We start from the raw sequence: 12,709 nt of genomic DNA, 5'->3' as shown, positions 1-12,709 counted from the left end.
GGCACACTTGATTTAGCTAAGCCCTGTGCAACCACAGGCTGGCAGTTTTCCCTTTTGAAAAAAAAAACTCCACATAGTGCAGCAGTTGAGATTTATTTTGTTGTTTACCTTTATTTTACCAGGCAAGTCAGTTAAGAACAAACTCTTATTTACAATGACGGCCTAGGAACAGTCGGTTAACTGCCTGTTCAAGGGCGACAGATTTGTACCATGTCAGCTCTGGGATTTGAACTTGCAACCTTCCGGTTAATAGTCCAACACTCTAACCACTAGGCTACCCTGCCGCCCCCAGATTACAATTATTCATGACTCCAATTCCATTTTATTACATTGAGCCAATGATGTCCCCTTTAGCCTTGTGAGGCAAATTCCCCAACGCTGTCCAAATGCTGCCTAAACGCAAATACGCCTCGCACGGAATAATGTTGAGCAAATATTTAGAACTTAACTTTCATATGAACGAGACAGAACTTGGAGGCTGTGCTTCAGTCAGTGAAACTTTGCTAAACTGTGTTCTGTAATCGTATCTTTCGTATTTTATGGATTCTGTCTCGCTGCTACTGAAAGTTGAGTTCCAAATGTTTCCAAAACCGTATTGCAAGGAATATTAACATTTCTAAATGTTAAAACAGATAGTCGGGAATGTAGTTCACATGGAGCCAGCTGTGCTCCATACCATCAGCTGAGAACCCAAGATGGAGACTGGATGTAAGCCCCCTTGTGTTCTCGAGAGCTGCAGTCGAGCTAAATCAAGTACGCCTACTAATAAACCTAAAACACTAAGAACCGGATGCATAAAGAAACCAATTAGATTCAGAATAGATAATCATGACCAGTCAACAACACAGAACCAAACCGTATTGGATGTGAGATCTCTTCTTTAGCTTGGTGTGAGTTAATAGTTTTGATATTAGGCGTTTCTAAATTATCAGTTGGAGAGACAGATTCATTCTCCCAGTTTTCCTGTGTTCCTGTGTCTCCTGTTAAGCTGACGTTGATTGGCTGAGCGAAGGGGAAGGCATGGGCGTCGATTGGCTCTGGGGAGCCAGAGGTTCCGCTCTCATCCTGGTCTCTGGGTTGCTGGGAAACAAAGTGAGACTGGAAGAGAGCATGGATCTGGGAAAGGAAGGGACCTCCCTCCTCTGGCAGGGGCTCCAGATATCGCCCTAAAGATGCCATCATCTAAAGAGAGATACAGAGGGTGAGTCAGGAAGGAGAGAGTAGGTGAGACAGGGGTTGAGAGATAGAAGTGAGGCAGGGGTGGTGAGAGCAAAATGAGAAAAGACAGACAGCAGAGAGGAGGGGTTAGACAATAGAGAATGATAGAGGACTCTTTGTATTTTTCCCACTAAGGCGACTGAGTTAGTAAACAAACTGAAAGGGTGTATACTGCCACCTAGTGTGCGGTTTGAAGACAACCGGTATAAAGACCAGGTTGGCAATTTAATGCCACCTGCATTTATGGAATGTTTGTTCAAGAGTATAATTAATGGGCTGATCCCTCCCGATGAACCAGATGGAATTATGTGATCCTTCCTTAACCCATTTAAAGTCCCACTCAGTTAACTACTTCTAAAATGGTGAAAGTCCTCAATGGCACTACCCATGCTAAAACTGGCTTTTGCGCACTAGAGTCCTCTATCTCTATAGGTGAGACAGCGATATGAGCCAGGGAGGCAGTGTGATCTACCTTCTCTAGACAGGTCAGATGAGAGTCCCTGCGGAACAACCTGTCCATCTGGACACTGCCGTGGGCATGTTTATATTTGCAGATGATCCACTCTGCCCTCCTCATCAGCTGGCCCCAGTCAGGCTGCTGCTGGGAACACTGGTAGTCAAACCTGTAGGGCAGCTCTGAGAAAGAGAGAGAGAGGATGAATATGCCAGGTTGACAATGGGTTGTAAAAGGGGTAATGTTAAGAGGTGTGTGTGTCGTACTCTGTGGTCCTGTAGGTCCTTGGTCCTCTCTGACCATCAGGCAGGTGGTCTGGGAACGTGGGGAGGGGTTAGCGGGGTCAAACGGACTCACAATCATCCCAATAAAGGGGGCTCCACCTCGAGAGAAATAACTCTGAGAGAGAGGAGTGGCAGAGTCAGAACACACGTGCACACACACACAGTCACATGCGCACACACAGCTATATGTACCTGGAACTGGTCCTGTGTGTGTATATCCCGTAGAGAAGGGTTAGGGTGGAAGGTGGGGTGAGAGTGGTACCATCCCACTACAGCCGAGCCCAGGCTAGACAGCATCTCACAGGCCTGAGTCTGAGACAACGGGTCCATCTCACACTGCAGACCTGTACTCACACTGTTACAAGGCTCTGCTGCAAAGATCTAGGACAAAGACACACACGGATACAGAGAGACACACGCGGGATATACTAGTGTTATCAGTATTTCCTTTATCATCATCATCATCATCATCATCACCACCACGGTGGTGGTATCACCTTCAGGACTTTGTCCTCCTCGCTGTAAGCTCCTCCCAGTAGGCCGATAACCTCTCCCATCGACACATGAGCATGCTGGGTAAAAATACAAACAAAAAAAGACCTAAGCCTTGGTAAAGAACCCACACTGATATCTCGCTCTGTGTGTCCATGTGTAAACACAGTTGCTATATTAGATAAGATAGTACTCTATTACACAGTTCTTTATGAAGAGAGTACTTTATTAAATATTTGTGTAGATGTATGTACTTACCATGTCCATGATGAGGAGAGCCTCAGCACACACTATCACCTGGAAGGGCTCTGGTCTGTCCTCTCCAAACACACGGCACGGAATCAACTGGAACGGATCCAGCAACCTGATGACGGAGAGACTTTTAACACCACATCTACAGTACACATTTATAAGGAACCACAGTATTTCCTAGTATACATCACCCGCTCACCTTCTGTGCCTGGAGACTTTACAGGGTTTAGATTGCCGTCTCATCTCCTCTCTCCTCAGGGCTAGCTCCTCTGCACTCAGGTGCTCGTATGTCTGTCCCTCCAGGTCTTTAGCGTCACGCCAGTTCCCCCACACGTCCCTCACACGACGCTTCCTGGTTCGCTACGACACACAACCAATCAACAACCCATTAACAGCATGTCATACACATCTCACATACACCTGATGAAGAGCCATCATGAACCTGACATAGAACTGTAATATAAATACAACAGTAGTGTTTAGGGACCTTTAATAAAACAAACAAATGACATATAAACCTAAGCCTGACAAATACCTAACATAGCCAAGTGTTGATCTGATGGACAGTAGGGGGTCAGAGGTTAGAGGTCATGGGTTGTCTCACCATGCTCTGTAGTCTCTGTGCCAGTTGGTATTCCAGAGTGTCTCTGCTGTCTCTGGGTTTGGACCGATCCACCATCCTGGGACGGTTATACACCGCCTGGTCTGGATGGAGGGTGGAGACAGAAATGACAGGTCAGACAAAAAAAATGTAAGCAGAAAAATTTGCATAAGTAAGAGGAACAGAGAGAGAGACTGAGAAAAAGAAAGAGACAATGACACACCAGAAAGTGGGTCCTAGTTACCACAGTTGAAGTTGATGGCTCCTATCAACTCCAGGTAGGTGTGTATTCTGCCAATACAGTTGACATCTCCACAGTTCTTCAGGCCAGGACGCACTGACGTCTTGTTCAAGTACCTGGGCTTACTCTTCAACCTGAGACAAACACACACAAAAAGCATGTTGAAAATTAAACCTTGATGTCTCTGATTGGTGTGTGTGTGTGTGTGTGTGTGTGTGTGTGTGTGTGTGTGTGTGTGTGTGTGTGTGTGTGTGTGTGTGTGTGTGTGTGTGTGTGTGTACCATTGATCCAGGATGTAGTTCCTGATCCTCAGATATCTTCCTGGGGTTTTGGATGGTCGTCCCTCAAAGAATTCTGGGATAGCTTGTTTCTCCTCCTCTGTGATGGTTGCCGGGTCCAGCTCCACTTCCTGCTCGGGGTATTTAAGCTCCTCCTCTTCCTCTTCAGACTCCTCCCCCTCCCCTGCCTCTGTCCACCTAGACCCCCCTGTATCCTCTCCAGACTCTACTGGGTCCCTCTGGGGCTCAGCAGTGCCCCCCTCACACAGTCCACTGGGGGCCTGCACTAGGCAGGGGGAGGGGGTTGTGAGGGAGGATGGAGGGCTACAGTTAGGCTGCTCCTGATCAGTCTCTCCCAGGCTGGGGAGTGTCTGGTTGGATAGGTCCTGGTGGGTCTCTCCCTGGTTGTCCAGCTCCCCTGGGGCTCCAGGCTCACATGTCTCAGTATGAACTCCTGCCCGAAGGTCCTCTCCCTTCCCCTCAATCCTTCTGTTTTCTCCTATCACTCCAACCCCTCCTCCACTCCCTCCCTCATCACTGAGGTCATCAGTGATGTCCACCTCTTCCTCCTCTTCGTCACCCAGTCTCTCTATCCGGACAACGTTGGTCAGAGCTGACAGATGGCTGGGGACAGACAGGCCAGAGGTGGAGAATGCTGAGCTTGTCTCTGGGACATGGCCTAACACCACCGGAGCTGTAGGAGGCGCCACAGCAGTAGTATTGCCCTCTGATTTCACCTGCAGGCAGAGAGGAGGGAGAGACTGAAATGGTGAGAGGATGATGAGAGAGGACAGAGACTGGAGGATATCTCTAATATATCCTGGTTGGCTGAGCTGGGAGAGGTGTAGACTAGAGGACAGTGTTACCTTGTGTTTGAAGTACTGTCTGGCGTAGCTCTTAACCTGGAAAACGGTCCGGCTGCCTACCAGCTTGGAGATCTTAGTCCATCTACGGCCAAACTGAGCCTGCGGGTTCAGGGCATATAGAAAGTAGGGAGTCATTTAAGATCAATGAGACAGGAGAGGAAAGGAGAGGAAAGGAGAGGGTCATACCAGTCCTGTCTCAAACAGCACCTTCTCCTGCTGAGACCAGCGAGTGGCTGTCGAGGAGCCTGAAGCTGAGGACTTAGCTGGAGACCTGGGGACAACATGGCAGTCACAGTATCACGTCAGAGGGGAAAGAACACAATACCGCCCGGAAGAGTTCACACACAAGAAAACCTGACTAACCTCTTCAATTTGGGTTTAGGGTTAGGTGGAGCGTTGGCCCACACACTCTCAGGCATCTCTTTCCCCGTCAGATAATACCTAGAGAAGTGCTTAAGGACTAGAACACATCATGTATCAAGACAGACAAACAAACATTCCAATCTGACCCGGGGTGTGTCTATGGTCCATGAGAAGGATACTGCTCCTCCATCAACATGTTCTCGATCACTTCTCTGTTCTCTGCACTGATGGAGCGGTCCAGCTCCCACGGCTATTGGGGAGAGAAAGAGTCAACACACACACACACAGACCAATACACAGAGTACCCACTTATATGATGCAATGGAATTTTTCTTTGGCAGCAACACTTCTTACTAGGACGCCAGTATTGGTCTTCCATGCTGACTGCATGTACTGGTTCTGGAGTAGCGCTGCTCTGTCACCGAAGTCCCTGAAATAGGAATTATAGTTATTAGCTATGTATGACTATAACAAATGTCATAACAAGGAGAACATAGAAAAGCAGGAACATCTAAATGTTAGCTCGGGGATAGGTTAGTCCCTATTATATGTGAACGGAGGATAATAGTCAGAAAAGCAGGAATTCCTGATTAATCTGGAGAAAAATTCTCATCTGCTGCAGCAAAGACAGTGGAGTGGACGTTGGGTCATGAACGTTGGGTTTCGCGTGGACTGCGTGTCGATAATCACGTCATATGCAGGAACTCCCCTCGACCACGAAACAAACATTCTTTCCCATTGACCCCCATTGTAAGAGACAACTTCCTCGTAAATATTTTGTTGTTGTACTGAAATAACAAAACATGACAAAAGTCAATGTGTTGTTCAATGTACATGTAACGTTAACAAGGTCAAAAAAATCCCGATCTATGGTTCACAATTCTCCCACGTAGGGAAATTGAGACTGCGAGATGAGCCCTGTGGTTAGAGTGGGAAATTGTGGGGACCCGGTGTCCAAGTAGGGTACACATTTCCTCATGTAAGACAACTGCCTCTAAATTATTTTTTATTTTTAAATCCCTTTGAAAATGGTCTATGTGGCATCGATAGGAGTCAAACATTTATTATAGTGTCAAAATGTACAAAAAAAAGTTAAGTAAGATAATTTGTCAGTCAGTCTCGTCTAAAACAGAGTTTGGAACCTCAGTGCGTCACAACGAGTAAATGAAGGTTGGTTTTGAATTCATCATGCCCCCATGTGCCAAGATCCACGTGCAAATCGCCCCTCCCCTTCCCTTCATTAAGAGAGTTCTATTACGCTGGCCCGGGTTGAACCGGGCAATGGCACATGTTGTGAATGAGCCTAGTCACTATGACCTGATGACTCCTCCAGTCCCCAGACAGAACTCTGGGAACACGGAGACAAGAACAAGAAAATGCGGAAGGACAGGAAGAGGCCTCAACCACAAGCAGCAAGACCCAGTCAAAGGCAGAGAGGAAATGACGGCTGCGGGTAGACTGTATGCAGATGATCCTCTGCCGGAGGTTCGTATAGTATGGCGAGACCCCCGCCAAACCTCGTCCCTGGGATGGAGTTGGTAGAGTTGCTTGATTGCACGTGGGCCACGTGGGACACCGCGGATTGTCATCACCTACAAAGGAACCAATGTGTTACCTAACTCTAGCTGTGTTCAAATACTCACACTAACCATACTATTTGTGACTTAAATTGAGTATACAGTATGTCTATTGGTCATAGTGTGGATATAGTTAGTATGCCAAAAGTTCCCGGATATCGTACTACATTCGAAAAAATACGAAGTATACAAGCAATGGACCCTCAGAGCCTACCTTCTATTGACCCTGTTGACTCATCAGTAGGAAAGACCTGACCCCCAGAGCCTACCTTCTATTGACCCTGTTGACTCATCAGTAGGAAAGACCTGACCCTCAGAGCCTACCTTCTATTGACCCTGTTGACTCATCAGTAGGAAAGACCTGACCCTCAGAGCCTACCTTCTATTGACCCTGTTGACTCATCAGTAGGAAAGACCTGACCCCCAGAGCCTACCTTCTATTGACCCTGTTGACTCATCAGTAGGAAAGACCTGACCCCCAGAGCCTACCTTCTATTGACCCTGTTGACTCATCAGTAGGAAAGACCTGACCCCCAGAGCCTGCCTACCTATTGACCCTGTTGACTCATCAGTAGGAAAGACCTGACCCTCAGAGCCTACCTTCTATTGACCCTGTTGACTCATCAGTAGGAAAGACCTGACCCTCAGAGCCTATCTTCTATTGACCCTGTTGACTCATCAGTAGGAAAGACCTGACCCCCAGAGCCTGCCTACCTATTGACCCTGTTGACTCATCAGTAGGAAAGACCTGACCCTCAGAGCCTACCTTCTATTGACCCTGTTGACTCATCAGTAGGAAAGACCTGACCCCCAGAGCCTACCTTCTATTGACCCTGTTGACTCATCAGTAGGAAAGACCTGACCCCCAGAGCCTACCTTCTATTGACCCTGTTGACTCATCAGTAGGAAAGACCTGACCCCCAGAGCCTACCTTCTATTGATCCTGTTGACTCATCAGTAGGAAAGACCTGACCCCCAGAGCCTGCCTACCTATTGACCCTGTTGACTCATCAGTAGGAAAGACCTGACCCTCAGAGCCTACCTTCTATTGACCCTGTTGACTCATCAGTAGGAAAGACCTGACCCCCAGAGCCTACCTTCTATTGACCCTGTTGACTCATCAGTAGGAAAGACCTGACCCCCAGAGCCTACCATCTATTGACCCTGTTGACTCATCAGTAGGAAAGACCTGACCCCCAGAGCCTATCTTCTATTGACCCTGTTGACTCATCAGTAGGAAAGACCTGACCCTCAGAGCCTACCTTCTATTGACCCTGTTGACTCATCAGTAGGAAAGACCTGACCCCCAGAGCCTACCTTCTATTGACCCTGTTGACTCATCAGTAGGAAAGACCTGACCCCCAGAGCCTACCTTCTATTGACCCTGTTGACTCATCAGTAGGAAAGATTTGTTTCTCTTTTGGTCCATTCAACAACAGAGCGATACGATCCTTGTTTCAGCAGGATGTTGTATCTATACCTTATGTCATGCCTTATTGGAATGGATTTATTGATCATATCTGTTGGAAAAAAAGTTTGGATGTTGCCACACACATACCTACTTGTTAACAAAATTAAGGAAGTTTCCTTTAAAATTATTCATAAATATCATCCTGACAACCACTATATGAAGAAGTTTAAGGAAAACATCAACTCAAATTGCTCCTTTTGTAATGACCACCCAGAAACAGTGTTTCATCTTGTTTGGCATTTTATTCATGTAAGAAAACTGTGGCAAGACATCAGTAGGTTTATAATTGAACACATTTATGAAGATTTTACACTATTGTGGAGAGATGTACTGTTTGGATTCTTTACATACAATAGAAATAAGCTGAAACATTTTTATGTAATTAATTTAATTATTCTTTTGGCCAAATTTCATATACACAAATGTACATTTACAAACAGAAAACCACATTTTCGTACCCTACAAAAAGAAATCGAACTGTATTTTAAGACTGTTAAATGCTCTACTAACAGAAACGCTGTTAGAATTGTAATTATATGCATGTCCCTTAAGGTCCTTGTGTAATTGTAATGTGATATTGTACCACCTAGCTCGATTGTCCATTGTTTGTAATCTATGTATGCTTGTGTTCCCTCATGTGCTTTATTTATTGATTTGTTGTTAATAAAATAAAATATATAATTATTTTAAAATACAAGCAATCAACACTATTTCCGTGCTTTTAGGGCCCATAACCCAATTCTTCAGAAAATGGGCGTGGCGTCACGTTTTCAGATTTGAAGAAAATGGTGGAAAATATGCAGCCGAAGTCCAACGCGAGTGGATATAAATTTAACCCAGTGTGCTCCCGAGAGCGAAACGCTCTGAATTTAAGAACGGACAACACTCTGAATCTTCGAACGCACTCTGGCACTACAAATTGAATTTAAGAACACACCCGAAGTCATAAAATGTCTAGCTAGTAATTTGTTACGCTAACAAGCTAGCAAGCAGTTGCATAGCAACAGCATCAACTTCCGGTAGACAGGCGAAGCACTAGTACGCTCAACTGAAGGGTTACCGCTTGTTAACAGTATACTAAAATGAACTAATAGTATTTAGTATATACTCATTAAGTATGTAGTATACAGTATGTTAGTATGGGTATTCGAACACAGTTACTGGGGGAGCGTTCTTGTCAAATTAAACAGTAATCTACGCCACTTGGTCATGTTGTCAATAAGGCAGCTCGGTGAATCGTCTTTTCCATAAAATAAAATGTTTGAATTTTCAAACCAGCTTTCATTGGGAAGACAGACAAAGTGTTTTTATGAAAAGCAATTACTTTTTGAGCGGACTTCGCCGTTGGCCAGAGGGCACCTGGCTCACACCCGGGAGGCAGCCCAGTTCGAAAACGATTGCAATCCCTTTTTACCCGGTTTAAACTCCTCCCGCCGTGGTAATCTGGCCCAGATGAACAAACCCCCTCATTGAATGGCGCTCCATTGTTTCATGGCCTTCAATGCGTTTAAAGGATCATGACCGTGTTAGACTGAAAAGCCCTATACGGATTGGCCAACTATGGTTTGCATGCCCTGCCGAAGGACCCTTATCATGCGGAATAGGTTGGAGTTTGTTGGTCCCCAGTGGTGGGGAGTATACCGCTAGCTAGGTCATAGACTGCTGGTTATGTATACCTTGATAATACTTATCCCTAACTAGCCAGCTAGTCTACCTCAATACAAATCTGATTTGGCTAGGAAACATTTCAAAAGGCAAATAGTTAGTTGGGGAAACCTTTTGTCGTGATTGTGATGTCGCTAAATTGACTTGATATGCAGTATAACTTTAGCCAGCTAACAAAGATGGCAGGGACAATGTTATGAATTTTGCTAGTAACAGTAAAGTTAATGGCAACATTGCCATCTCACTAAAGTAAATTTGACATCATCATAATATGTCAGTTGTTTCCAAGTAATTATTTGCCTACTTTATCAATGTTATATTTCCATGCTACTAAATTAGTGCAATTTAGACTAAACAATCAGAATATCCTCTGGAGGTGCAACCCATATCTAGAGCACACATGTTTGATGCAGCTATGGTGGTAGTAGTTCATTCATGTCTGACTACAACAGTGCACTAACTAGCAGCAACAAACTCAAACCAACCCAGGGCCATAGCAAAACATGTCACAGTTGGTTGCATCGTGTAACGGCGCCACCGGCCCGAATCTAATCCAATCTGGCGCCAGTCAGTCTGCATCTGTGAGGGATAGAATTATCTTCCAAACCAGATTACATTATTTCTCGAGCTATGTTTATCATTTAGGGATGATGACAATCGTTGACCCAGTTCCTCCTGTTAGACAAAGTGCACAGTTGGGTGCCGGATTGATCCCCTGGTCATGAACGGACTGCCGGGATCTACCAAAAGGAGCGAAGGTGGGTATCAAAACATGTCCGGCAATGTGATTGCAATAGTTTAGCGACCTCCGAAAATCCTTTAATTCACTGTTCACTTGCTATTTGCACAGCTTGTCAGACAAGACCTCAGAATAAGTGTCATGCGTGAACAAGTACCTGTTGTTGCAAGTCTCCCTCGACAGATGGCTTCATCAACAACGACAGGTAATGTGTGTTATGTGAATAGTAGGCCAATTCCTCAGACAAGCAGATACAACTAGCAGAGTCATTTGGTGTTGTGAAGGACATTAGCAAAAAGCATTGTCCTTTCTTTAGAACAAATTTACATTTACCACTTGGCTGTCTATTATATCAACCTGTCACAGGCCCTCTTAGTCAACACCATATGATAAAAATTGCCTGTTGCAGTTGTTCTAAAGATGTCCAGTTTGCAGGCAAACATGCAGCATTGAGAAGACCAGCAAGGGAGCCTTCATCAGCATCATGCAGACATGCCCTCGATGTGAACATTCCTATGAATAGAACAGTCAGCCACATGTTGGCAAGTATCCGGCCAGCAACGTTCACCTGTCAGCGGCAACAGCTTTCACAGGCTCATCATTTGTATTAAATACAGAAGGTAACACACTTCATTACTTTGATAACACAATTGTAAATGCAATCTATGTAAACTGACATTATTTGTTGCTTAGACGTATATAAAACGCATATAATGTCCAGGGCATACCTAGCCTGGTGGAACCAGCCTGATCGTTGTGCTCACGATTCCAGTTCACTTCATGTGCCAACTGAATCTCAGTTCATGTAGTAAGTAGTACGAGCAACACAAATGAGGAACAAATGATTCAATTGGCACATGCACATTCACGCTGAGTTGAGCAACACAACTGGTGGTTGTATTGGATACGTTTTTATTAAAATAATGAATTTCAGCAACCAGCGGAAGTTGTACAGGACAAAGCGTTTTCACAATTGACCATTTTTTACAAGAATCGACTGATGGTAACAATTTTGTTACTAGCAAATCCTGCGACCAGGAGTTGAGTGTTCCTCATCTAACTGCCTGTAGCTATTGAAGTCAACCTGCAGGTTTGTTTGTTGCGATTGACTGGAGGAAAGGACAAGGTTCTGAAAGATGGGTGTGTCTTTGTGGTGGCAAGGACACACCCCCAAGCCAACTCACATTTGGATTCTGTCATGGCCGCCAGCATTTCTTGAGGTGCAAGCCCAAAAATGAGGCCAAGTCAGCAGGTGCAGTTCCCCTTTAATTTGTTTAGTATGACTCCACTACTACTTGTAGCTGTACAGTCTGTGTTGTTGGTCTTGGCTAGCTTAATGTTTCAGGTTAATATCTACCTAGCACTCCCAGGGCTACTAACACAGTCATGAAAAGGGGCACGAGGAACATCAGAGTAGGGGTTCCCGAATGGAAATATGCAAATAAATGCTAGAACGCGCCAATAGGATCTCACTAGTTCGTGCTTGGCTCACTTCAACTGATTAATTTGTTTCAAATTGGAAACGACAGGCTCTGGTCAATCTTGGGGTAGTTTTAAAAATCTTTGATATTACGTATTTTTTGTAAGAAGTGGAAACTCAGGAGCAGGCAATATTGAAAAGTAATCTTTAGACATGTTTCTTAAATGTAGGTATGTAATTGACTAAAACAAGCAGACAATTGTATTTGATTTGTTGTTGTTGCTGTGAACCAATGGTGTAAGTATGGGTTGTGCGTATGGAACATCTTTTATTTGATCTCAAAATACATGGGACGTACATAGCGTTTATTTTTGTTCAGTATAGCTCGAATAACCGTCTTAACAACCCTGTTGTCGAAACCAGCTAGCTAACGTTAGCTAGCTAAGTCTACCGTGCTAGCCATGCCTATTGAGTTCCCAATGGGTTATTTAATGGCTCTGATTCTTTGAATCGCCCAAATATCTAAACTGTATATTAATTCATTTTAGCCCATCAAACACAGAAACGCTCTTACCCTAAATCAGGATCACATTCGTCTCCTTCGATATCAACGACATCCAGCTCGTCCGCCATGTTGGCTAGCCAAATTTCAAACAAGGGGGCAAGAGCGTACTCTCACCATACCGACATGATTCCTCGACAGCGACACTAAGTGGTGAGCGATGGTCACTTTTAAACGATGTTTTGCTTTCGTCATTTCTTCATTACTACTGATAAATGAAAGCTTG

At 44.9% G+C, this 12,709-nt stretch overlaps 1 protein-coding gene across 1 annotated transcript; it reads right to left on the bottom strand.

Moving 5' to 3' along the window:
• Positions 1–77: 77 nt before the first annotated feature.
• LOC124037819 (histone H2A deubiquitinase MYSM1-like) lies at positions 78–12,692 on the bottom strand. Its single transcript, XM_046352915.1, has 16 exons — positions 12,496–12,692; positions 5,404–5,479; positions 5,229–5,299; positions 5,050–5,127; positions 4,873–4,957; positions 4,687–4,785; positions 3,824–4,557; positions 3,546–3,676; positions 3,305–3,405; positions 2,900–3,060; positions 2,707–2,812; positions 2,454–2,528; positions 2,149–2,337; positions 1,939–2,071; positions 1,691–1,854; positions 78–1,182 (listed from the first exon to the last, which is right to left on the bottom strand). The coding sequence occupies exons 1-16, from the start codon at positions 12,552–12,554 to the stop codon at positions 814–816; spliced, it is 2,631 nt and encodes an 876-aa protein (XP_046208871.1). The 5' UTR covers positions 12,555–12,692; the 3' UTR covers positions 78–813.
• Positions 12,693–12,709: the final 17 nt, after the last annotated feature.

This window comes from Oncorhynchus gorbuscha, linkage group LG06, assembly GCF_021184085.1.
Source record: "Oncorhynchus gorbuscha isolate QuinsamMale2020 ecotype Even-year linkage group LG06, OgorEven_v1.0, whole genome shotgun sequence".
Classification (NCBI taxonomy): Eukaryota; Metazoa; Chordata; class Actinopteri; order Salmoniformes; family Salmonidae; genus Oncorhynchus; species Oncorhynchus gorbuscha.
The sequence above is the reverse complement of the archived record's forward strand: the minus strand, read 5'-3'. Positions and strand labels throughout refer to the sequence as shown.

Bases quoted from the DNA above. Each gene is read 5' to 3' on its own strand.
- LOC124037819 (XM_046352915.1), bottom strand. From the start codon at position 12,554: ATGGCGGACGAGCTGGATGTCGTTGATATCGAAGGAGACGAATGTGAT. The intron at 2,072-2,148 runs GTACATATAGCT...CCTCTCTCTCAG, and splicing joins ACACACAGGACCAGTTCCAG to AGTTATTTCTCTCGAGGTGG. The intron at 1,855-1,938 runs GTACGACACACA...TCTCTTTCTCAG, and splicing joins AGGACCTACAGGACCACAGA to AGCTGCCCTACAGGTTTGAC.